At 41.2% G+C, this 24,464-nt stretch overlaps 1 protein-coding gene and 2 pseudogenes across 1 annotated transcript; 1 reads left to right on the top strand and 2 right to left on the bottom strand.

Annotated features, from left to right (window-relative positions):
- Positions 1 to 5,932: 5,932 nt before the first annotated feature.
- LOC112995607 (olfactory receptor 5AP2-like) lies at positions 5,933 to 6,706 on the bottom strand (annotated as a pseudogene).
- A 7,351-nt stretch (positions 6,707 to 14,057) lies between these two features.
- Positions 14,058 to 14,981, top strand: LOC112981902 (olfactory receptor 5AP2-like). The gene has a single exon (XM_026097897.2). The coding sequence runs from the start codon at positions 14,058 to 14,060 to the stop codon at positions 14,979 to 14,981; it is 924 nt and encodes a 307-aa protein (XP_025953682.2).
- Positions 14,982 to 20,570: 5,589 nt separating this feature from the next.
- LOC112981288 (olfactory receptor 5T17-like) lies at positions 20,571 to 21,535 on the bottom strand (annotated as a pseudogene).
- Between the last annotated feature and the right edge of the window lie 2,929 nt (positions 21,536 to 24,464).

Raw genomic sequence — 24,464 nt, 5'->3', positions numbered from 1 at the left:
AGGCAGTTTGGGTCTGAAGGCAAAAGAAAAGAAACTGATCATGACAACAAACAGAAAGCTTCGGCATATTCCAGTTCCTCTGGCCTTCCCACTTCTCAAATCTTGCTGAGAGCTTCAAGCTTCAGCTGTCACACTGCTAGCTTTTCTCTTCACCTCTGCTATCTACATTGTTTCCCCACACACCATCTAATTCCTGTAAGCTTCCCTGCCTTTCTCTTTACCTTGTTCCCTTCTCTGCCCTTCCACTCATGACTGTCCAGCTGTGTCAAGCCTCTCCAGATGACTCATCTCTCCCCTTGTGCACTTGACCCTTCTTCTGTCATTCCCTGTCCCTGAATCTCTCCTTCCAGTCATCCTTTCTAGCCTGCATTTAATATTTCTGAAGCACTGTTTATCTGGTGGAACATAAAGTGACACCTCATGCTTTCCCCAGTGTGCTGGGATAGCAGTTTCCAAGTGTGAATTGCACCTAGTCTACGGATGAAAACAAGGGAGAGCTTCAGCCCCATACAGAGCTGAGGATGCAGCAAGAGGCAGCAAAAGCACTGTGAGGAGATGGCACATCAATTGGAGGCATAAGGGAGGGAAATAGTCAAGGCAAAACAACCAACCTGTCCCTGAGGAGTCACTGTTCTAAGAGGTAATCTTCTAAATCAGTCCTGTGGAAGCTTTCATGGATCACAGGAAACTTTATTGTGGCATGGCAAAATATCCTGATGGTCAAGACATTCCCAAGGACTTCTCCCATAGTAGGCAGAACTTCTCTCCCTGCAGCAGTTCCTGTCTCTCTCACTTTAACTAAAATAGGAGTCAATACCACAGGTGAGACCGGAGTTTTGCTGAGCCTAATTTTTATTGCCTAGGAGTTAGGCACCTAGTTAAGCTGGTCACTCTGAAGGAAGCGTGAAACATGGGTTCTAGTTCCTGATAACAAAAAGGTTTAGAAGAAAACAATTCAATGTTTAATAGATTTAAGATTAGAATCAAAGTCTTACCTCATCAGATGAGTGCTGTAAGCAGAAGAATCACTGCAGAACTATTCTCTATAAAAACAGATGTATGCACTTTGTTTTAAGTTGGCAGTGTTGGTGGTGCGGTTAATCTTTTTTTTTCTGGATTTTCTCATCTCCTTTTCTCACCAACCTCACTAAACATATCATAAGCCCCATGATTCCTGATCCATGAGGACTTTCAGATTCACAGTACTAGAGTGCATCCCAAGTCTGGTAGAAGGATTTCATCTTCTTTAACCAACTCAGGGGAGCAAATCTGCAGTTGGTGTAAATCAGACCAGCCTCACTGAAAATAATGCTGCTGCAGTGATTTATACCAGATGAGGACAGTCCCAGCAGAGCTCACTCTTATGAGTTTCAGGGTACAGTCACACCTACCTGTGGATGAAAGTCACCTTGTCTTACTGACTGTAAAGTCTCTCCCTCCCGTTTCGGATAAAACTACAGGCTCAGTAATTCTGGGAGACTAGCCCTTGAAGCCATCCTCCCAGGTTCCCAATAACCAATAATGCCTCTCCTGTACTCTCTAGAGCCTAATGCATGTTTTCATGGACAGCAATCCATTGCCTTTATAGGGGCGTGTCTGCAGGTCTTTGTGGGCAAAAGGCCTCCTGCTTGGGGGAATGATGTCATAATGAGCGAGTGCTTGTCGTGTCTTTGGCGACATTTCAGTTTTCTATGAGGAGAAGTGAATCTCGATTGTATACTGCTGGCTCTTGAGTGACAATCTATATGAGCTAATAACAGTTTGAACTACCAATAAAGGCTTAGTGGTGTATGTAGGATGATGCCAAATTCTTTGTTAATTCCTGGCCTACAGCAAAATTATCACCACAAATATTAATAACCTGTTTACATAATTAAACCTCAAGAGCAAGAAAAGGTAGAGATCCAAAATAATATCAATTAGTCTCCAGAAGTTCCCCCTGGAAATCAAGGGGGAGATGGGAAGGTGCATCCAGAGGGCAATTGACTCCACTTATTTTCAACACATATTGTTAGCAGCTTAGGCTGTAGTAATCAGCTAGACACCTAACACGGATGGCTGGAATTACAGGAGATGAATACTGACCCAAGGTGCCAGACGACGAATGAGCCTGAAGTGCTTTCACACTACTGATAACTATCAGTAGAACAATGAGGTCTCTAGGGGATCCACCTATTGGAACGTGATTGAGAGCAGTAGTCCATTAAACCTTTTTTCTATACTCCAGAGATTCCCAGGAATATCTGAGCTGTCTTTCCCACACACACACCTCGTATGGACCGCAGGATCATTCTCCTGCTCCAACTCTATTGAAAGATCACGAACCATCACATCATGACGCATTTTGAAAAGAGATGGTGTGAATTCAAGTCTTCCTGCCAAAAGACTCATTTTCTGCTTGGGAATGTTGATAGCATATTCATGATAATTTCAGTGTATTTGCCTCTGTTCAGCACCCTCAACAAATATGAATTTTTTTCAGTGTCTGAAACAGCTTCAGGAATTTACAACTCAAACAATTTTCCCTTGACATAATAGAACCCAATGCTTTCAGATTAAACTGAAAAGAGGGATAGAGTCACCATACAAATAGAGAGTCATATTTGGATTTCTGACATCCATAGGTGGGATTTTTCTCATGTGTCAGTTGTCAACAGCATTAGGTACGTACACATGAGACAACTGCCTAGACTTTCTTTACAGTCAGTAGAAACGTAGCTGTTGGTTCAGCTGTTCAGACATAGGTGTCTAGGACTATTTGAGATCCTTTGTGCATCTCTCCTGTTCTTCAGCTGCTGGCCTGAAAGGGCACAAGTCTTCCTATGCCTTGTGTCATGTCTGCCAGCCTTATATGGATGTCCTATGACATCTCGAATTGAATTAAGCATGGCAGTACATTCAGTGGAGCTCAGAGAGTCATTCACCTCATCCAAAGGAGACTCTCACATTTGGCCACACAAATGGACTAGCTCTCCATCAATATTATTGAGAGTCCAGAGAACCGACTGAGACATTGACATGTGGGATGGTTATCAGCCCACCTTGCTTCAAGTGTCTATGAGGTAGGCACCTACATGTGAGCCATAGGTATCCTGGCTTCTCTTCTAGTTCGTGCAGTTCAAGGTTGTGATTCCATTGCCTGAACGTAGGTAGGGATCTGATGGAAATGACACAGGACTTATGGGAAATCCATGACCTACTGGAAGAGCAGCTGGAGACCAGGTGGCATACTCTCTGGTATCGGCAAAGACACTAGAGACCAGAATCAACTCAGTCAGTAATGGCTAGAGAGCTAATCAACTCACCCAGAATATATGGCTGTGCTTGATTAGATGGATCACCTAACCTCTGCTCGCTGCCTTGCCAGATCTCCCTTGTCTGTAATGAGAGTTGAAAAGTCTATTTGATGAACAACTGATCATTGCCCAAAGCCTCAGAGCCCAAATGCAGGCCTTGTGGCAGATTAAGCAAACAACCCTTCCCCATACTACCGCCTTTTCTTTCAAAAAGACCAGTACTCTTCTCTAGCTCTTCCCACAGCCACAATCCTAAAAACTTGTGTAAATCAGTGACCCCAAATACTGACACCACACACATATATATATACACATATGTATGTATATATATATGAATGATGTGGATAGCCATACTGACCTAGATATTGGTGTTTTTGTTGAGCAAGAAGTGGTGCTGCAAATAGCAAAGTTGTAACAAAGTGGTTTCTATTGGTCATGCTTGAAGACCCATTTTGGAATTTTGTAGGTGATAATAGTTTCACCATTATTTTGAATCTTTTTTCCTATTGTATTAGCTACACCTCTGTAAATTCAACATTTTTTTTATTCTCCTCCTCTAGATAAAATAACTTGAAATACTCCCTACTTCTTGAAAACATAGAATATACATCTTAATTTTGCATAAAAGATGCTCTTCTTTTGCTTCTTAGAAAATAAGGAATGATAGATGAGGAAGAACAATTTATTTAGCATGTAGAGAATGGTTACATGTATAGTTATTGGGTGATTATGTGTAAATTTTTGAAACTGTTATCACTAAATTTTTTATCTACTTTGTATCAGTTACATAGCTGTGTTGCTATATGTAAGTAAGTGTTTTTCTGGCCTGTTAACTTCTGCCTTAAAATGGATGTACAAATGGACAGGAATAGTTTCAATGAGTATCTTGAAAACAGTTCACATATAAACTAAAAGGGAATACATCCTTATGTCTGACAAATATCTAAATGACAAGTGGCTGGGTGGGTTTCAGCAAGCCTAAATTCAGAAGTCTTGAAGTTAAATATGTCAGGCTGAGCTAATCATGCTATGTTTTTTGTATTGAGAGAACTGAGCCTGTATGCAAGACAGCTAAGCCTTAGAATTCATCTGAGTGATTACATGTGTCTCTTTTAAGACGAGAAGAATCATGCACTTTTCCTCCTGCTATGGAGGGAGATGAAGAGATCAGATGTATATGTTTAGGTTTTAAACTTTAAATTTGATCAGCTAAATCCTATGACTAATGTTCTCTTTCAGATAGAGATAATTGCATGTTTTGAGAGAATTAATGAGAAAAATGAAGAGGAGTTCATTAGAGATTTTAATTTTATTGCAACTAACGCACCATGGTTTTAATGCCCATCCTTGAATGTGAATATATATATTGAAAAACTATGCTAAGCAGCACATTTAGGAATTGTCACTGTCCAATACTTAATGTTCTGGGTTGAAAAATAAAACCCTCATTTGAAACATTTATTCACTATAACAAGCATTTTGAAGAATTAAAGTACAGCAGAAAGAACAATTTTAAGTATATCTTTAAACAGCTTTTCATGGATCATTGTGGAAGAAGAGGATTCACAGAGAAGTTTCTCTTGAATTTCCCATTTTTCTGCAGCTTTGGGAAAACATTTCCTTCTTTTTCATTAGAAATGCCTTGGTCTGCTTTGTGTGCTTTGTGTGCTTTGTGCCTGAATGCTCCCATTGGTAGCAGGGATTCCTTGGTAGTAAACGGTCCTGTTGTACTAAGGTTTCTGTGTGACTTAAACCCATTGAAAGGACCATAAAGACTTTGAAAGCATATTTGGTCTCACTCCCTAGCTGAAGCAGAGATACCTGGGCATCTTTCAGGTAAACCAGTATCATGGTTAGCCTGTATCAGAACACATTTACTATCACTTTTCCAGCCAGTTTTGGCAGCTATGAAAAAACTTGTTCCAGCTGTGAAATTAGCCTTAATTTTGTAGAGTCCCTATCATGACTGAAATGGATACAGAACTCATTAAGGAATACTCCACAGCACTGATCTACAACATCCACAGAAGAGAAAGGAAAGAATGACCCTGAGCAGATTCAGATCAAAGAAGACGACTGAGAAGTAAAGAAAATGGTCTGAGTTCTTGGCAGAAATCCCTTGCAAATGGCTTTTGTTTTACAGTGCTGGGCCTTGTCTTCATGTTTCCCTTCAAAATATAGGTGACTTGGGGTTGCCTAAAAAATGGTAGGTCCATGAGGAAACTTAGTGCTTATGTTTGCCTCCCAATATTCAGCAGCAAACTGGACATTTAGTATGTTTGCTCACAAATCTCTTTGGAGTTCTTCAATGAACACGCACGTATGTTTTTCCTGTTATGAAATGCACCATCTAGATACAACAGAATAACACACTGATAGGACCAGACATAATACAAAATGGCCAATAATGCACAGATAGAAACAAAACAAACACAGAACACATTCCCATCACTGTCTAAAACCCAGACTGCTTAGTGTTTTCACTGTGAAGTGATTATTCTCTCCCATGCTCTTTTCAGAGCATTCTTCACTTCCTTGTTTCTTAGGCTGTAGATAAGGGGGTTCAGCGTGGAGGTCATCACCACGTAAAACGCAGAAATGATTTTATCCCTGCCCAAAGAGTAACTGGAGCTGGGTCACAGGTACATGAAAAGAAAAGTCTCATTGAAGATGGTGACAGCTGTCAGGTGGGAGGCACAAGTGCTGATGGCTTTGTACCTGCCCTTTGCAGAATCCATCCTCAGGATAGTGGATAAGATGCAGCAGTATGAGATGAGGACGACTGATGTAGTGGTGACCTCACTGAACTCTCCAGAAACAAGTATCAACACTTGATTGAGGTGAGGGCCAGAGCAGGCCAGTGTTAACACTGGGGGCCCATCACAGAAGAAATGGTCAATGATGTTGGGACCACAGAAGGACATCCTCAATGCAGATCCTATGAGTATCACTGAATTTAAAAAAACAACCACATATGACCCAGACAACAGAAAAACGCAGACCTTTTGGGACATGATGACTGTGTAGCGCAATGGATTGCAGATGGCAATGTCCCGATCATATGCCATCACGGCCAGAAGATAAAGTTGCAAAAGCAACGCAAAAATACAGCTGTATGAGGCAGCCAGCAAAAGAAGTAGTTTTCCTTTCTAATGAGTAATTCACCAGCATTTTGGGTGTGACAGCTGAGGAGTAACACACATCTAAGAAGGACAAATTACTGAGAAAAAAGTACATGGGGGTTTGAAGGTGAGAATCAAGCCAAACTACTATAACGATACCAAGATTACCCACCACTGTGATGACATAGATGACTAGGAAAACTATCAAGAGGATGCCTTGGAAGCCTGGGTGATCGTTAATCCCTTGAAAATGAACTCTGTCACTGTGGTCCAGTTCTCCCAAGCCATCATCCATGTGTGAGACATTCTGCTATCAGACAAGGGTGCAGTTTCAGTGAGATCAATTAATTTAAGGTGCTGGCTTGCTTGCTTACTTGCTTATTATTAGTGCTGTTTATGCCGTATTCTGTAGGTAGGGAGGAAATTTTCCAGCCAAACACTGTTGGATTAAAAAATGCCGAAGTGTTCTGGCAGACTGCTCAATTGTTCCACAAACACCAGGCCATGCAGCTACCTGGGACTCCCAGACCCATGTCTCTTAACTACATCGGCCATTCAAGCACTTCAGCCAAGCTTTGTACATCTTTCTACAGTCATGTATTCATTCAAAGGAAAAAAGTTAAAAAAAAAAAAAGAGGCAAGTTTTTTCTTTGACATCACTGTGATCTTTACTGTGGGGATTGTTTCCATCTCTATATAGTTTTCATCACATTAATGGATGAGAAGCTCGTAGTCATTAGCATGTTTGTTCTGATAATACACAAGACAAGGAATATTAGTGTTCACTCTACTTTTCAGGCTGAAGATGACCTCAAGTTTCTTTTTATTATCCTAGGTAGCTTAGGGTTTGAATTTGTTGCTCAGGGCATCTTATTCCAAATGCTCAGAAACAAAAATAATAGTGCTTTTTTCTTAAAACATAAATGACTACTAACAATCAAAGTTAGTGGCTGCTCTGGGGAATGAACTGCGTTTAAAAAAAAACTCATATGTTTTATGAGAATAAATACATGAACAAAGGGACATGTTTGTGTCTTTTGTACAAGGCTGTGTCTTCCAGCTTAGTTGGTGACTTGCTAAAACTTGTGCTATCCTTATATTTCCATTGTATGAATTATATTTTAACAAACAGCACTTTCTCAAGTACCTTCATGTAATGGATTAATTTACTAAATTAAGGTTAGAATGTCAAATACTTTTTTCTTTCAGAAGAAAAACAATGTAAAATAAAATAGCTGCATTTATATTAGAGAGAATATTTTTAAAACATAATCACAGTAAAATCATTAATCTGTATTAGTAAATACACATTACTGTTATGGAAATTAGGTTCACCAGCCACCATAACAGGGTCCAACCCTAGGTTCCCACAGAAAAGTTCAGAGCCAAATCAAAGCAAATTAAATAAATAAATTTTAATGACGCACGTGCAGTAATTACAGCTCGAGCTGGGTGCCTCTGAAGAGGGACCCCGAACAAAAAAATCCCTGGGCAATTATAACTTTTTCAAATTAAGTTTCCTACCCTTCATGTGGTAGTTCAGACCAATACTAATTTTTAGGTCTGGGGTCTCCTGTTCCTTATTGGGTCTCATCGTTGCTCCTAGGTAGGCTGTTTTTCTCCCTTATCTTTACTGTTGCGGTTTCTGCTAATGGTTGTACCTTCATTTCTTGTTGGGTCCTACCATTGTCTCTCAAGGTCCTGAGGAGGAGGAGGAGGAGGTGATTCCAAACCACAGCAATTAACACTGCCCCAGCAGTGAGGGGAGGCTTTGTCCTTCAAGGTCCTGATGCCCTGCACTGGTCTTATTTCAAAGCCTTGACATCCTCCCTTTCGGAGTGTGAGACACAGGAATGTAGACTGCTTGTAGCTTCCTTATCTTTCCAGCTTGAACCAGCTCTCAGGCTCTTCTCTTACTGAACTAGGTAAAAGTTCATTATTTTATCTAAGTGCAGCCTAAGGCTTCAGCAAATTTAGCTACTCATGCTAAGCAAGTTTTATATAAGTTGTGCTAAGCGGCTACCTCTAGACAGTTTCAGTTCAATATTCTTTAACATTACAGCATATTCTTTAAAGACCACCTACTCCTTTTCCACATGCAATGAAATCTAGCCAGCTAGAGAAGCTTAAATGTATCTCCTGAATATAGAAGTTGAGGTCTAGTTTCAATATAGTTCCCATTTCTCTACAGGAAAACTTCAGTCTGTCCTCCTACCAAGATAGAGTATACTTCAATAGCTGATTTCATTTTTATTTTCTGTTCTAGTCCTTCCATTAACCCTGAAGGCTTTCACTGTCCTGTATGCCTCCTGTATGCCTGCTTGCTACTAATTTCATTTGTACCCTCCAAATAGTACCTTAGATTTTGTCTCCTCTGGTTTTCTGTAAAAATTTCAAGCTTTGTCCAGCTTAACGGGTCTTGTGTCTACCTGTCATTGGTTTCTCCAAAGAGATCATTCACGAGACACACCCAGAGTCTGCATCTTTTCATTTTAAAGAAAACCGTAAAAGGAATTATATAGAAAACAAGACAATATCCCATTACATTCACTTGAAAGTGCATGTGCCCAACTCATAAAGAGGACAAAATAATGTTCCCCCAAAATACTGAAATACATTCCCCAAAAGGACTGTGCCTGGGGAATAACTAGAGAAAGAACATTGACTTTACTGCCTCATTATTTCAGTGCCCATATATGCCTTCCAGTCTCATATCCGTACAATCCAGTAGCCCTTCATGATCAGAACATATACATTTTGTCTTCTTCCAAACGATTTGTGTGTGAAAACAACTGAAAAGAGGTTTATTAGCAATCCCCACAATGAGTTCCTCATGCAAATTTGATTTGAAAAGCAGTAATTCTCACTGAATGAAAGAAAACTACAGTCCCCTCCAGCTTCACTTTCCACAACTCTACCACAGTCAGATTATTTTACCTGTTTGGGGGGGCTCTTTTCCATTCTTAAAGGCCAGGTTCTCTGTACAAGAACACTGTCACACTCAGCCCAAGCAGTCCTGGTATTTTGAGTGTAAGAAGGAACCAAAGGATGTGATGTATCTAATAACAAATGGGAAGATCTAGCTTACCTCCCTGTGAATTTCCAAGTGGAGCAGGTGAAATATAAGACATCCTAGAGATTTCTTCTCTATATATATATGTCTGTCCCAATGGAAATCTTACCAGCTGGTGAGGATATGTTTTTCAAAGAAGAATGACATGTTTTGCTATCACAATTCACTCAGAATTTGATATCACTATCACAATTACTGCTACAAACTCTCTGGCATTGCCTCTAGCCAGGAGATGTTTCTTACCTGTCTGGATGACTGTCTCTCACAGAAACATCGTTGTTTACTTTACCAGAAAAAAAGAAAAAAATTACTTGTCCACTTTCTAGCTTGCCTTACAAATCAGAGCTTCAGAGAAGGAAATTTATTCCAAGTCTCCTTTTCTTTTCTCTCTCTCCCACTCTTTTTCTTTGTTTTTTTTTTTTTTATTCTACACAGTGTTGGATGTCCATGTACGGATGTTCCTCTCAAGGGCTGTTATCTCCACTATTTATTGCTTTCTAGCTTAGATGGTTGGCATAAGCTGCCAATGGCCTTGTTGGTCACAATACCCCTGGCCAATCCCTTTTTTTGTTTTTCCTCCCCTCCAGATATAATTGGAAACTTCCCTTAGTGATTTCAAGGGAATTAGAGGTCTGGAGCTATGACTTTCTTAACGCTTGAGATGGGCTGCCTTCTGGGAGTTGGAGTATGCAAAAATCGAGAATTGTTGTAAAGTTGTCAAGAAACAGTGGCTCTTGAGAGACAGTGTCTCAGCATCTTCTGATTATGGAAACACTCAGGCTGGAAAGATTTAGCAAAGCTCTCTGCAGCAGCCACCAGGAGCAATGGAAGACTGGCACCTAGTAGAGCACTAAAGTAAAAGATGGGGCTCCCAAGCTACATCTTGTTGTGTAAAATATGATGAGAGATAGTTATAGATATCTATATCAAATGTAGACAACTACTGTGTAGATGCATCTGCAAGAAGATTGTGAAGACCAACAACATCGTTAATTTGAAAAAGTAATACTTCTGCTCTCCTACTTCTACCACGCACCTGTATTATCACTGAATGCTGTTTATTAACATTACATATTTTTGGACTTCACCTGGCATAGAAAAGGCATACTTAAAGCATGAGTGTTGACAAGGTAATTTTACCCTGGAAAGTGATTGCCACATTGCAGCCTTGGAAAAAACATGTTAAATAGCCAGAAGGAAAACAAAGAACTCTTCTAATCATAGGGAATATTTTACCAAACTCCAAAATATAAAAGGTTACCAGCCTAGTGAAGACAACAATTTTCAAAGTGAATTGGGAAATGGAAGAGCTACAAATGGTCAGAGAAGAGTGCTTCAACATAATGCTAGAATTAGGACATAGTTGCCCTCATTGAGAATACTGGCTGTTGTTATGAGTTCCAACCTCTAGACATACAGCAAAAACAGAAAACATGTAGCAAGAGGATGTTACTAGAGGGCTGAAAAATATCTTACTGTGAGATAATTTTTCAGGATTTTCATGCAATCTGTAAAACCTGTGATTCTCAGATAGTAACCAAATGTTTAGTAAAATCTTGAATGCTCCAGAAGTGATCACATAGACATTTGGAGATTTGGCTTCTGGAAGCTATTTCTGGGCACATGAAGGAGAAGAAGGTGACTCGAAATATCCAGCATGCATTTGCCAAGGGTAAATCATGCCTGACCAACCCAATTGCATCTAGGATAAAATGACTAGAACTGTGAATGAAGGGAGTGCAGGGGGTGTTGTCTACTACGACTTTAGCAAGACTTTTGACCATGGTCTTCTGTGGCATCTATGTATCCAAGCTGTGGCATTACAGTCCAGAGGAGTGAAAAACTGGCTGGATTGTTAGTCTTAGAGGTTCATGACTAATGGGTCATACTCCACCTGGAAGCTGGTTAGAAGTGGAGTGCCACAGGTATCTCTCCTGCGACCTGTCCTGTTTGATCTCTTGACCAGCAGCACTGGGGAAGAAGGGAGAATGACACCCCCCCCCCCCCAATACAGCTTGTGGATAGCACCAGCCTTGGGTTGGCAGGGGAACCAGTCAAAATGTTCAAGGACAGGGCTCCCCTTCAGGGGGATCTGGACAGGCTGGAGGGATTGGCCAACAGTAACCTTGTGAAATTTAACAAACACAAATGCAAGGTCCTGTCCCTGATAAGGAAGATCCCCCTGACAGTGATACAGGTTGGGTACTGGCTTCCTGGAGAGCAACTCAACCAAAATGGCCCCGGAGGCCCCTCATGGACAGCAAGCAGGACACGACTTGGGTGTGTGAGGTAGTGGATCAAAGGAGAGTGGTTATCCCCCTCTATTCAGCACTCATTTGACCACATCTGGATACAGCATCCAGTTTGGGGGCCCCCAATACAGGAAAGTGATCACAAAACTGAAGCGAGTTCAGTGGAGGGCCACCAAGACAGCTGGGGCTGCAGCACATTCCCTATGAAAAGAGGCTGAGGGAGCTGGGCCTGTTCAACCTTTAAAAGAGATGGCTTCAGGGAGACCTCATAGCAGCCTCCTAGCACCTACAAGGAGAGAGTACCAAGAAGATAGAACCAGACTCTTTACTATGGTGCATGGCAGGAGGATGAGTGACAATGGGCATAAATTAAAACAGGGGAGGGTCTGGCTGGACATAAGGAAAACAAAGTTCACTGTGCAGATAAGTAACAGGGGCCCAGGGAGTTCATGCAATCACCATTCTTCAAGATTTTCAAAGCAAAGCCCTGAACAACGTGATCTGAACTCCGTGTTGAGCTTGCTGCATGAGCAGGAGGTTTATCTAGATACCTCCTGAGCTCCCTTCCCACCAGAATGCTCCTGTGACTCTATGAAAACCTTAACTCTCTGAAAATGCCTGTTTCACACTGCTGAATATAGTGGAAGACCAGAGTCCCTGGCTCAGACATGGGCATCCATGCTTTAGGTACCTAAAGGTAGATAATCCCATCCGTGCTGGAAAGCTGGGCAACCTGGGGTCAGCAGAAAGAAATCAGTAGCTCCAGAGAGGGAATCATTTGTTGTGTTTTAGGAACTTTTGAGGGACATAGTAACATCCTTTGAAAGATCTGAAATGTCTCTGTAGGAAAGGTCAGTCTGAAATCTTTGCCTGGTCCACAGGTATCTCTGAAGAAGCACGATATGAGCAGGTCAGGGGGTCATCACTGCCATTTGTTTTGTTCATGTCTGTGCTTAGTGGCTGCTTACATACGTAAGGTCTTTCAGATATCTGAAGCTGCACGGTGGCTTTCAGAGTCATGTTTCACTCTTTTCTCTTGCTACAGTAAACAGCCCAGTGCAGAGCCCTGGAGGCTCGTTCCCAGGACAGCACGCTGGGTCATATTTACCTCTCGATCACCCGCAGGCTCAGTAGCTGGGGTCTGGAAAGGAGTGCGTCTTTCTTCATATCAGGCAAGTTACATCTCCACAGCTCCTCTGCACATGAATTATGCCTACCTGCAGATGTTCTCTGCTTCCTTTGGGATAAAAATCTTGTATTCCATCACTTGATAGTGGTGAATGCACAGGGGGGACTTGTATGCCATGACAAAGCAGAGCCTCAGCTTCCTTTGGGCAAGGGGCTTTCTTGTTCGTCTCCTCTTTTACACCTATTTTCAGACTCCTTCAGAAATGAGCTCTACCAAGGTAGGTTTTCTTCACCATAAGACAAAGCAATAGCTCGTACAGATTGTTTTTCTTTTATTGAGACAACTAACGCAAGGACTGATTTAGGCGAGTACTAAACCAGGGTAAGTCTTACTTTGTTATAGAGAAATGTAACATTTAAAATGATCATCGCAATAAGAATAGAGTCATTAACAAAGCAGCCTTTGGAATGAGTATGTTTTAAAATTAACGCAGTTTTCAAGCAAGCATCTTAACATAATGCCTGTATTTTCCAGAGTGCTTCGGTATGCTGGAGCTCATGAAGATACAAACCATGAATTTATCCATGTGACATTTATCCATTGTAAATGGTATTCAACTACTTGCTAAATGTGATTTTCAGACAGGAATAATAATTGGAAGCCAAGTGAAAATGTTTGAAAGTTCTCAAAATTGTAAAGCTGAACTGTATTTTCTATTTTGAGGATTGCTGACTTATAGATTTCACTGGATTCCCTTGTAAATAATATCGTATTTTCTGTAGATCTTGTTAGTTTCATTCCGTAAGAGTTCTTTTTCAGTTCTTCCGTGAATACAACCAGTGGAAATTCAAAATTTCTTTCAAACTGAAAGTGACAAAAATCTGATATTGTTCCTTAAATTCAAAAACACAAATGCTAGAAATAATGCCTATTTTTAACTCTCCAGGCATAGAAACAAATGTGACATTTGTATTGCTTCAACACATTCTGCACTCTTTTTTAAGCATCTCAGCTGAAAGAGAAAAAACATATACATATTGGATTGAGAAAATATCGTAGCAGAATATATCAAAATGCAGCAATTAAATTGATGATTGATTGGAGCAAAACCTTGCCCCAAACTGAAACTACTTTTTATCTTTTTGACGTTTTTCTTCCTTTTGCCTCAACAGGTAACATTTGGCCATGGGACAAAATCACACATACAACAAATTCATCCTCTTGGGAATTACAGATAGGCCATTTGCACAGATCCCTCTCTTTGGGTTGTTTTTACTGATTTATATTGTCACTTTGGCGGGGAACATTGGGATTATGGTCCTGGTGTGGACTGATCCCAGACTCCATACCCCTATGTACTTCTTCCTCACCCATTTGTCATTTACTGATGCCTGCTATTCCACAGTGGTCACCCCCAAGATGCTAGTAGATCTGCTACTAGAGAATAAAACCATTTCTTTCGCTGGATGTGTGACACAGTTCTATGGCTTTGCTTTCTTTGCCACTGCTGAATGTTACCTCCTTGCTGTGATGGCCTATGACCGATATGTTGCTATCTGCAACCCATTGCTTTATGTGATGATCATCTCCCAGCAAGACCGCACGCAGCTGGTAGCAGCTTCTTACCTCATTGGGTTTCTCAGTGCCGTGATATACACAGGCTGCACATTTGGGGGCTCTTTCTGTGGACCTAACCTGATCGACCACTTCTTCTGTGACTCCAGCCCCGTGCTAAAGCTTGCTTGCTCTGACACCCACCGCAATGAAATGGTGATCCTTGTACTTTTTGTTACAAATGTGGTAGGCACAAATGTGATTGTTTTGCTCTCCTACAGCTATATCCTCTCCACTGTCCTGAGGATGCGCTCTGCACAGAACAGGTCCAGAGCCTTCAGCACATGTGCCTCCCATTTGATGGCTGTTTCCTTATACTATGGGACAGGCTTCTTTATGTACCTACAACCCAGCTCCAGCCACACCAGTCTAGACAAGGTGGTATCTGTGTTTTACACACTGGTGACCCCCATGCTCAACCCCCCATTATACAGCCTGAGGAACAGAGAGGTGAAGGATGCTCTTGCGAAGTGCAGGAGAAAGATTTTAAACTGAAGTCAGCATAAAAGTATTATATCAGCTAATAAGTGAGCAACTTATCCTTTGTGAAGGTATAAACGAATTTGATTTTTCCTTAATCTTTACTGCTTTATGTAGGTTCTTCCATAGCTTCAACACAGACGTGAATTGCGGTATTGAACCCTGAGACATGGGCCCCACAATAACATCTTCCACAGAGGAAAACCGGGAGGAATGGGACCCTCGAACTTCATTCAATTTTGAAGTCACTAGGCTGTAGGAAAAAAATGATTTTGAATTATTAGAGGCCTCTCTTTCTCACAGGAAATACAAATCACAGTTCTACTGATTTATACATTTTTCACTGAGAAATGTTTTTTTCTTTTCTTGCTGTGAAATTATTCATGGACTACAAGTAAGTAAACTGTCAGCATTTCTTAGATAGACAACTCACCTCTGAAATGGGCAAGTCATACTAAATCCCTTCCTCTGCTGAGGATACTTGAATCGACCAAGACACTTGAATTTTATCACATTTTCTGGGCTGTAGGTAGGCAGGGACTGTCCCCTCCATAGACAAAACATCAGTAAAGTAGGGATTGCTTTAGATGTCTTTTCTTTTTACAAATACATTAACCGTCAAACTAAAAAATTTGATTGTCTCTGTGTACCCCAGTGAGCATTAGAAGATGTCTCATGCAAAGCTTCACATGAAGGAATCGAATAAGACTCAGAGTGGAATGCTGAAGATGATTAGAGTTCAGTTATTTTATTTTCCTAAGAGCTGCAAAATAGCTATTCATATGCATTTTTATCATAGTTACAACAGGGATATGGATGCAGGATCCTATTGCTCGAGGAAGTTCTGTAATCACAGTAAATTGGTAGGACTCCTCTACTTTCTTTGTAGCTATTCTTTTACTTGATAGCAAATGTGTCAGTTTTTGCTTTAAGGAAACAAGTGCAATTCATCTTACAGCAAGGACAGTCTTGAAGCATTAACAATATTAGCTAGGAGAATATAAGATGATGTACCTTCTCAGACCACTGTTAGACCATTTTGATCTCATCTCTAATCCCCAATAAAATCCCCCCACTGTCACATGTGAGTGAATTTGAGAGTTGAGTTTGGGGCAGGAAAGGAGGGAGAGTCTGGAAAAGTAAGTATTCACATTGGAAGAAAGTTGATGCCAAGATATGACAACAAATGCTTATGAGAGTATGGTCATGGCCTCCTGCTGTGGAAACTCCATCAGCCCTCATATAACCTCTTTAACCCTGGGACGCCCTTGCTTTGCACTCTCTATCACATTGCTCTGAAGGGAAATTGATAACTCTTGAAGAATACTCATCTCAGTGAGGAACATCTGTTTCTAGCATTGGCATGGAAACCTTTCTTGACATCAAAACCTGCACATGTTTGATGGGAGTGCTGAAAATGGGTGCTATTCAGAGTTGATCTAGCCAAAGTAAAAGCACTGTAGGATGGACAGAGGACTTCCACAATATCTGTAAATATTCCTGTAGAAAGGCAGTAAGGCCTTAATGCCTGCCTCTTCCATCTCCTACCTACTTTCACATGCTTTCCACAAATTTGACATTTTTCAATCATTAAAGGATGCAATCATGTCAAGTGAGAAAACTCATAGGCAATTTGTAGCTCAAGAGTGTTCTGAGTGCTCTGACACTGATCTTGCTGGGGAGACAATCAGATGGAGAGCAGCTTGGCAGAAAAGGACCTGGGGGTGCTGGTGGGCACCAATCCAACATGAACCAGCAATGTGCTCTTGCAGCAAAGGTGGCCACCAGCCTCCTGGGCTGCATTAGGAAAAGCCTTGTCAGCACATCAATAGAGGTGATCCTTCCCAGGACCACTCAGCACTGGGGAGGCCACATGTGGAGTGCTGGGGCTGCTTCTGGGCTCCCCAGTACGGGAGGAACATGGACATAGTGGAGCAAGCCCAGCGAACAGCCACAAGGGTGATTAAGAGACTGGAGCATCTGATGTGAGGAGAGACCAAGAGAGCTGGCATTGTTTAGCCTGGAGAAGGCTCAGGGGGGATCAATGTGCCTGATTGCCCCTCAATACCTGATGGGGGGGGAGTAAAGAAGGTTGCACATAACTATCATAAGTTCATTATTTTGCATGTTGTGTGATTTTTGAAATGCAGTACAACTAGGATTGAAAATGGACTTTAAAATTTTCTTACTGGCAAAGTAAGATAAGAAGGAGTAAGCATCAGAAAGAAACCTCAGAAATACATTTTTGGCAGTCCTCTCCTGGCTATATTCTGATATCTCACTTCCATATAGAATATATTCAGAGTTAAAGAAAAGTAGAGTACATTTGTTTCTAACATAGAAAGTGAGAAAAGTGGTGGAAGCCAGAATCCCTAGTTATATCTTTCAATATCAGAGGGAATCCCTTCCCAGGATACACACTCATCATCCATTTTCCATTCAAAGAAAAGTCTAAGTCAAGACTGAAAAAATGAAGGATGATGAATCTTGCCAAGGCTGCCCGGCATGAAGGATGATTTCTGCATAGTGGTAGCATGAAAGTGGCCAGCCATTCCTCTAACAGGGTGTTTTCCTGTGAGGGACATAGAATTACCATCTAGAGATAGGTGCCAGTGTCCCACATGCAAACATCCAGCTTATGCCTTTGTATGCCATGGAAACCAAATGGTATATTTCATTTTGAAAGGAAGCATCTATCCTGTTTTCATAGTTGAAAGACAATCTGGAGCACATCTCCATGTGTGTCAACAAGTGTGCCTCCCATGTAACAGCTGTTTCCTTATTCTTCTTTATATACCTAAAACCCAGCTCCAGCCACGACAGTCTAGACAAGGTGGCCTCTGTGTTTTACACGCTGGTGACCCCCCTGCTGACTCCCCTTATCTACAGGCTGAGGAACAAAGAGCTGAGAGAGGCTTTTATGAGATATGCAAAGGGATTGCTCTGTTTTCATCTTCATCCAAGTGGAAGGAGGGGGCCTGAAACTATAATGAGCATGTAGTTGCTCTTTGCTCTCAAGGAAACAGTACTTCTAATAAAGTTTTAATTTGAATTTACCATCCTAAATTCTAGTAGCTTCTTTCCTAGTCTCAAGCTGATGCAACAGTAGTGGGAAAATAAGCCCATGGGATACACAGTGTACTTCATCATATTCTTTTCTTTCTATTAGTAAGATAGAATTGTGGTGGGGGTGGGGGGGAGTCGGTGTGTTTTTTTTTTTTTTTTAAATTTGAAATACTGTATTTTAATTCTAAATTGGATTAGTTAAATTAATGGGCATAGTGAGCTACAGGGATTCAGCTGATACTGAAACTCAGTCACATCCTCCATGGTCATCTCTTCTTATGAAAGTATCTCATTTTGAGATACTTTCATAAGGATGAAGTTCCTCACTTTCATGAGGAATTTTGAATCTCACACACCCTTGAAGCTGGAGAGGCATTGCCTTGCTGGAGAGTGATTTTCTGTACAGGACAGAAATTATAATCAGTGGGAACACTAGCTGTTTTGTTAGTTCTGCTGGGATTTAGACACAATATTGGGCTTAACAATATTTTGGCAAGATTTCAGTGATTCTGCCTGTGACAGCAGCAAAAACGCAAGGTACATTTTCAGAGGCAAGTCGGGTGCCTGTAGGATTAGTCTCAGAATTATGCCAAATTATTTTATGGATTTTGGCTAGTGGCTAGCAGAAACAAATTGAAAATACTCTTAGTCCAAAGAAAATGATTTTTTAAAAGCTTTATTGAAACAAAATGCTAAGCATCCCTGAACAGATAGCTCTGTCTGACTTGCCCCCTTCAATGATGTTCTCAGAATGCTATGAGGCATGCATACACCCTTGCTGTACTTGTGTGTGTGGACTAGGGGATTTCTTTGACAGCAAGTACTTATTTTTTATCAGGACTTTGCTTGTCCAGTGGTTTCTGAGAATCAGCCAAGCTGGGTTCTGTCTTCCAAGACAAATAGCTATCAAACTCAGGTGCAATACACTAATTATTTGTACTCCCCTCCCACTGGTTGGTTTGAAAATGGGACAGAGGCACCAAAAGTGATGCAAACTTCAAACTAGTTCTATAGACCACCTAAAGTGGGAATAAAGCAGATCAGAAGTGAGGTACTTAAGTAATACAGTAGATATTTTTAGTAAATATGTTTTTATGCATAACTAAACTACCTGAAAGTTCTGAGCTAATCTTCTCTCAAATGGCAGTATATGAGGGGGGAAAAAAGCAAATGACAGTAAAGTCACAAAGCAGAACAGAAGCAAGGCCCCTCAGTATTCGCTATGTTCGGCCAGGAATTGGGACATTCACCCAAAGGGTAGTGGTTCTGCATTCAACACCATTTTCTAATATTCTGGAGAGAGGAGTTTCCATTCCCTCCCAAACATCACTGTTACGCTTTGCACAAATAACACAAAAATGCAATGGATGCAGCATTCGCTGCAGATTGGCACACATTAGAGAACGATAGGATTGCAGGAACTTCATTTGGAGGAGATCTCTGGAGCTCATGTTGTCCAGCCTCCTGCAAGAGGTAGAGTTGCTGCCAGCACTAGCTCATGCCAGCCACAGTTTTGTCTAGCCACAGTCTTGAAAAGCTCTACGCAGAGAACGGAAAAGTACCTGTCTTTCCAATAACCTCAGTAAATGCCTTGACCACTGAGTTTGTGAAATAAGAAGGAGCAGGGTGAAAAAGTGCCTTAATTTTTTGCCTTTCTGAATTTCAGAATTCATTTACTGATTGTCCAAAGCCATGCCTTTTTCTATGAGTATTGAATCCAAAATAATGTTATCCATAGGGTTTTTATCAGCAGTGCTGTTTTCATCCTTGAAGACCAGTGGCACTGATATTGTGCAGTAGGACTGCAATGCACCAATATATTTTCAGGGACATCTTGAGATGTAAGGTGGGATTCACAGTCAAGGAGATGAGGCCGTTGAATCTATCATGCCACAGCCTGAGTGAATGTCTTAGTCACTAGGGTCTTGGATAAAAGAAGAGATATGTGAATATCACCTTTGCTTTGATCATTAGTTAGTTCACTAAGGTAGTTATTTGGTACCTCCCTGGGATTGATGGAGAGCAATCAATGGAAGCAATCCACAGATAGGGGCCTGAAATAGTTCTTGTTCCTAAAGCTACTTCTCAGATGGTTTACAAATATAAATAACTTAATGACATGTTTGATTAATAACAATTGATTCACCATTTATTGTATCATCTATGCTGTATTCCTCATCCCTTTAAAACTTTTTAAGAAATGAATTTTCAGTACAATACACCAAGAAGTTATGGACAGAGCATTAATATTTACGTTTCAAAGATCTCACTGCTATGAGTGAGCATAGTATTAAGAATAGTATGTATATACTAGTATTCTTAGTATATTATATATTATATACATAGTAAGTAATACTATGAGCATAGTATTAAGAAACAAATAACTTCAGATAAAAAATGCAACAACTACAGCTGGGATAAACAGCGTTCTTGGTAAAGTGAATTTTGCACTCACCATATATTTCCTCTTCCCATAAAAACACTAACACCTCAGTTCCTTTGAAATCATGAAGTCTTTTTTGTCTTAAACTACAAATTTTAGTCTTCAAACAATAAACTGATATACTGACAAGTATTTTTTCTCTTAAGGAATCCTCTCAGGGCAGCCTTCACCTCCTTGTTTCTGAGGCCATAGATCAGAGGGTTCAACATGGGGGTCACCATCATGTAGAACACCGAGATCACTTTGTCCTGGTCAAGGGAATAGCTAGATGATGGGCAGAAATTCAAGAGTAGAATTGTCCCATGGAATTTCATCACGACTGTCAGGTGGGAAGCACAAGTAGCGAAGGCTTTGTACCTGCCTCCGGCTGAGTGAATCCTCAGGATGGTAGTGATGATGTAAGCATAAGGGACAAGGACAGACAGAAGGGTGCTTGCTTTCACCATTGCAGCCAGGTTAAATATCAGGAGCTCACTGAGATGTGTGCTAGAGCAGGAAAGTGCTAGCAGGGGGGTGATCACACAGAAAAAATGATTGATCTCATTTGACCGACAGAAGGATAAAGTAAATGTGAAATATGTATGCACCAGAGAATGCAACAGGCCAAGTGTATAGGACCCAGCTACCAGCGGGACACAGACTTTGGGGCACATGATGAGCGGGTAGAGCAGTGGGTTACAGATGGCCACATACCGATCGTAGGCCATTGCAGCCAGCAGAAAGCACTCGGTAGTCCCAAGGCCTAAAGAAAGGAACATCTGTGCTGCACAGCCAGCTAGAGAGATGACTTTTCCTTCCCTTATGAAATTTATCAGAGTGTTTGGTGCAAACACAGAAGAATAACAGCTAAGAATGACAAGCTACTGAGGAAGAAGTACATGGGGGTATGAAGATGCGGATCAATATTAATTAAAATGACCGTCTCCATATTGCAGACCAGAGTGATGCTGTAAACCATGAGAAAGAACACAAAGAGGATGACCCGATCTGTTGGGTTATCTGTTAATCCCAGCAAAATAAATTCAGTGACAACCACAGTAGCATTGTTATTCATGTTCATCTTGTCTGTGTTGCTATCCTTGTATGGAAAATAATAAAGTGATTAGACAGAGTGAAGCAGAGAAATGAAATTACAGTGATTTGTTACTTTTCCTACTCATGATTAGAAAACAGAAAACATGAAAGGTTAAATCAGCAGCAATGAGATTAATTTCTCCAAGTCTCAGGGGTCAGGAAATATCTGCTATGTAGATCTGCACTCAACCTAGACTTCATCCCTAGTCAAAGGACAGAAATAGGCTCACATAAGACATAAGGATATGTCACTCCTAAGCAGAATCTTCTCTAAGAAGTAGTATTACTGTCCTTTGACCATCAAGGGAGGCATGGTGACTAGTTCAGATGCAGATGTTTACATTTGGTACAACTAAACTTTGGACCTCATCGTAGATGAGTTGAATCTTCCTTTTTCCAGTTCCCTTGGGATGTTATTCCAGCCATGGCTGTTGAAAACTGCAAGCATTTCCTGAAAAACAAGTACATATTCCAATTTTGATCCTTCTTCTCCCACTACAGGAAGACCGAATTCACCCGCTTAATTTTTTTCTAGGTCCAGGGATTCTCATTCTTTCAATACAAAACAACAACAAAAAAGCTCTACAGGTTTGGGGAATTTCCAATTAATACTTAGGGATAACCAACACAGTTGATTGACATCATTTCATCCTAACTTTCTCCCTCTGAGGATTTTATTCAAGTTCAGTGTTGTAAGAAGATCTCTCCCCTTGCACTAACCAACAAATTGTTACTTCAGATGCACAGTTGGAAAGCTGGAGTGCTCAGATGGCGTTCTTGCAGTGCCTTAAACATCATGTTCTTCCATCCTTGGTGAGAACAGTAGCCACAAGACTATTTACTGTTGTAGCTTCCTTGTGCTATATCATGTCTGATGTCATTAAAACTGTTAAGGTTTAATTCAATGTCTGAGTGCAAGCAGTCTCTTTTTTCATAGAGGAAGTAAACACTTCCAACCCATACAAATAGGATTATCTGCCAAAAATCAATATGCACTTATTTCTTCCTTAGAAAAACTGTTCCCTAAAAGCTGTGAAGTTACAGTCAACAGAATCATAATATACGTTGATCCTGAAAGTTAGTTGTTGTTGTTGTCGTTAGCTTATTTAATGTTGCACAATACTTATCACTACCTTATCTCTGCTTCAACTAAAAAGAAAAATGAAAAACTGGAATTGCTTGTGTTCCAGTAGATACTCTGTCTCCCTTTAAGGAACATATCCCAACTATCCACCCTTAGGTTTTCTTATTTATCTCCCATTTCATGCCCCTGTGAGACTCTCCCGATCTGATGCCCTAAAAATCAGCAGGGTATTTTGAGTACCATGAGTCCTAATCATCCCCAAGAATGCTTTTCATGTATCGCAGCACTTTACAGTTCCCTCTCCTAAAGAATACCTACAGCTTGTGGTACTTTGAGCAAATATTGCCCCATTCCGTGCTGCTTCAGGTGCTTCCTGGACATCAGCTTTCTTTCATGACACCTAGGCCTTTGAAGAACATCCCTGGCTTCTACCTTACTCATATCTACTGAGGTGAAATACTCATTAGTCTCTCACTCTGCCTAGTCAAATCTCATATAGAGGACCGGTTCTCTACATGCGGTTTTGTCTCGACATTGCTGCTGCTGCTGCTGCTGCAAAGCCGCTGCTGCCAAGGCGTGTTGGGCAATGCCGCACTGGCGCCCCCGGGAGCTGTCCGCGAGGTAAACAACCTCGTGCACCTGCACGAGGTAAAAAGGGTGCGAAAAGGGCAGAAGGTCATCTCTAGGGCACGAACTGCAAGTACTCATTTGCCATCTGCGCATGAGCAGGAGACCCCCAGATGCCCCAGCCTGTTTCTGGAAGGTTCCGAGAGGGCGGACTGCGCATGACAGTTAATCTGCATGGGAAGCGAGGAAGCACCTCCCAGAGGTGGGGCAAGAACCTATAAAAACTGCAGACTGTGTGAATGGGGGGGGCTTGCTTGCGACGGCTGCAGAACTCAAGCGGAGTCAGCGGAACCAGACGGGAGCTTCCCACCTCTGCCCCCCCGCCGCCGCCGAGACACCCAAGAGAAGAGGACCGGCGGGACGCCACTGGATCCACGGGTGGTGATATCTATCTTTCTCTCTCTCTCTCTCTGTCTTCTCCTTTTCCTCTCTTTTTCCTAAACATGTGACGCGAGACGTGTCTAGTTAGTTGATTCCATTTTGCCTTAATAAAACTTAAAACTGGTTGGCTGGTGTCGTTTCACCTTAATTCAGTCCAAGGGCATCACGAACTTGGTCGTTTGGCCCCAAGGGGAGGGAGGTCATCCTGAACGACTCCCTTCGGGCCGCGACATCTCAACATCTAGTTTCTCTTGAGTGATGAATAGTATGTTGGATCCCTTGTTACTGGATTGCCAGAACACCATCTCACCATGGCATGTTATCTCTCTCCTTTTACATACTCAGCTGCAGCCCCTCTGTCCTGATGTGTAAAATGTGAAATGTCTTCAGAACTGTCTTGTAAGCATTCTCTACAAAACTCTAGATAATTAAAGAGATACCATTATGCTACAAATAGACATACTCATCTAGGTCCAGCAAATGTTCTCATGCCAGTAGGGCTTATATCTATACTGGAAATCAATAAGCCAGAAATAAATTACTACTAGACCTATAATCAGAATTGCCTGTGAAAAGGTAAAACTTTACAGGCACATAGATACAAGGAAAAAAACTGTGTATATACTAAACCCAAGCACTGAAAAATTACTGGAGCTGGAAAAGACCTTCTATCCACTCAGTGGAACCTTCTTTGATTCCAGAAAGACACTGCAAATCAGCCTATCTTGAACAGAAAGCATGCTTTCCCTCCTTTTCCCTCACTGTTCGTTTACTTACTCTACTATTAAGAAAGTGCCATTTTTCAACTGGAGTCAGACACTGC

The sequence above is a fragment of the Dromaius novaehollandiae genome, chromosome 5 (genome assembly GCF_036370855.1).
Source record: "Dromaius novaehollandiae isolate bDroNov1 chromosome 5, bDroNov1.hap1, whole genome shotgun sequence".
NCBI lineage: Eukaryota > Metazoa > Chordata > Aves > Casuariiformes > Dromaiidae > Dromaius > Dromaius novaehollandiae.
This window is presented reverse-complemented; position numbering and strand designations above follow the sequence as displayed.

Bases quoted from the DNA above. Each gene is read 5' to 3' on its own strand.
- LOC112981902 (XM_026097897.2), top strand. From the start codon at position 14,058: ATGGGACAAAATCACACATACAACAAATTCATCCTCTTGGGAATTACA.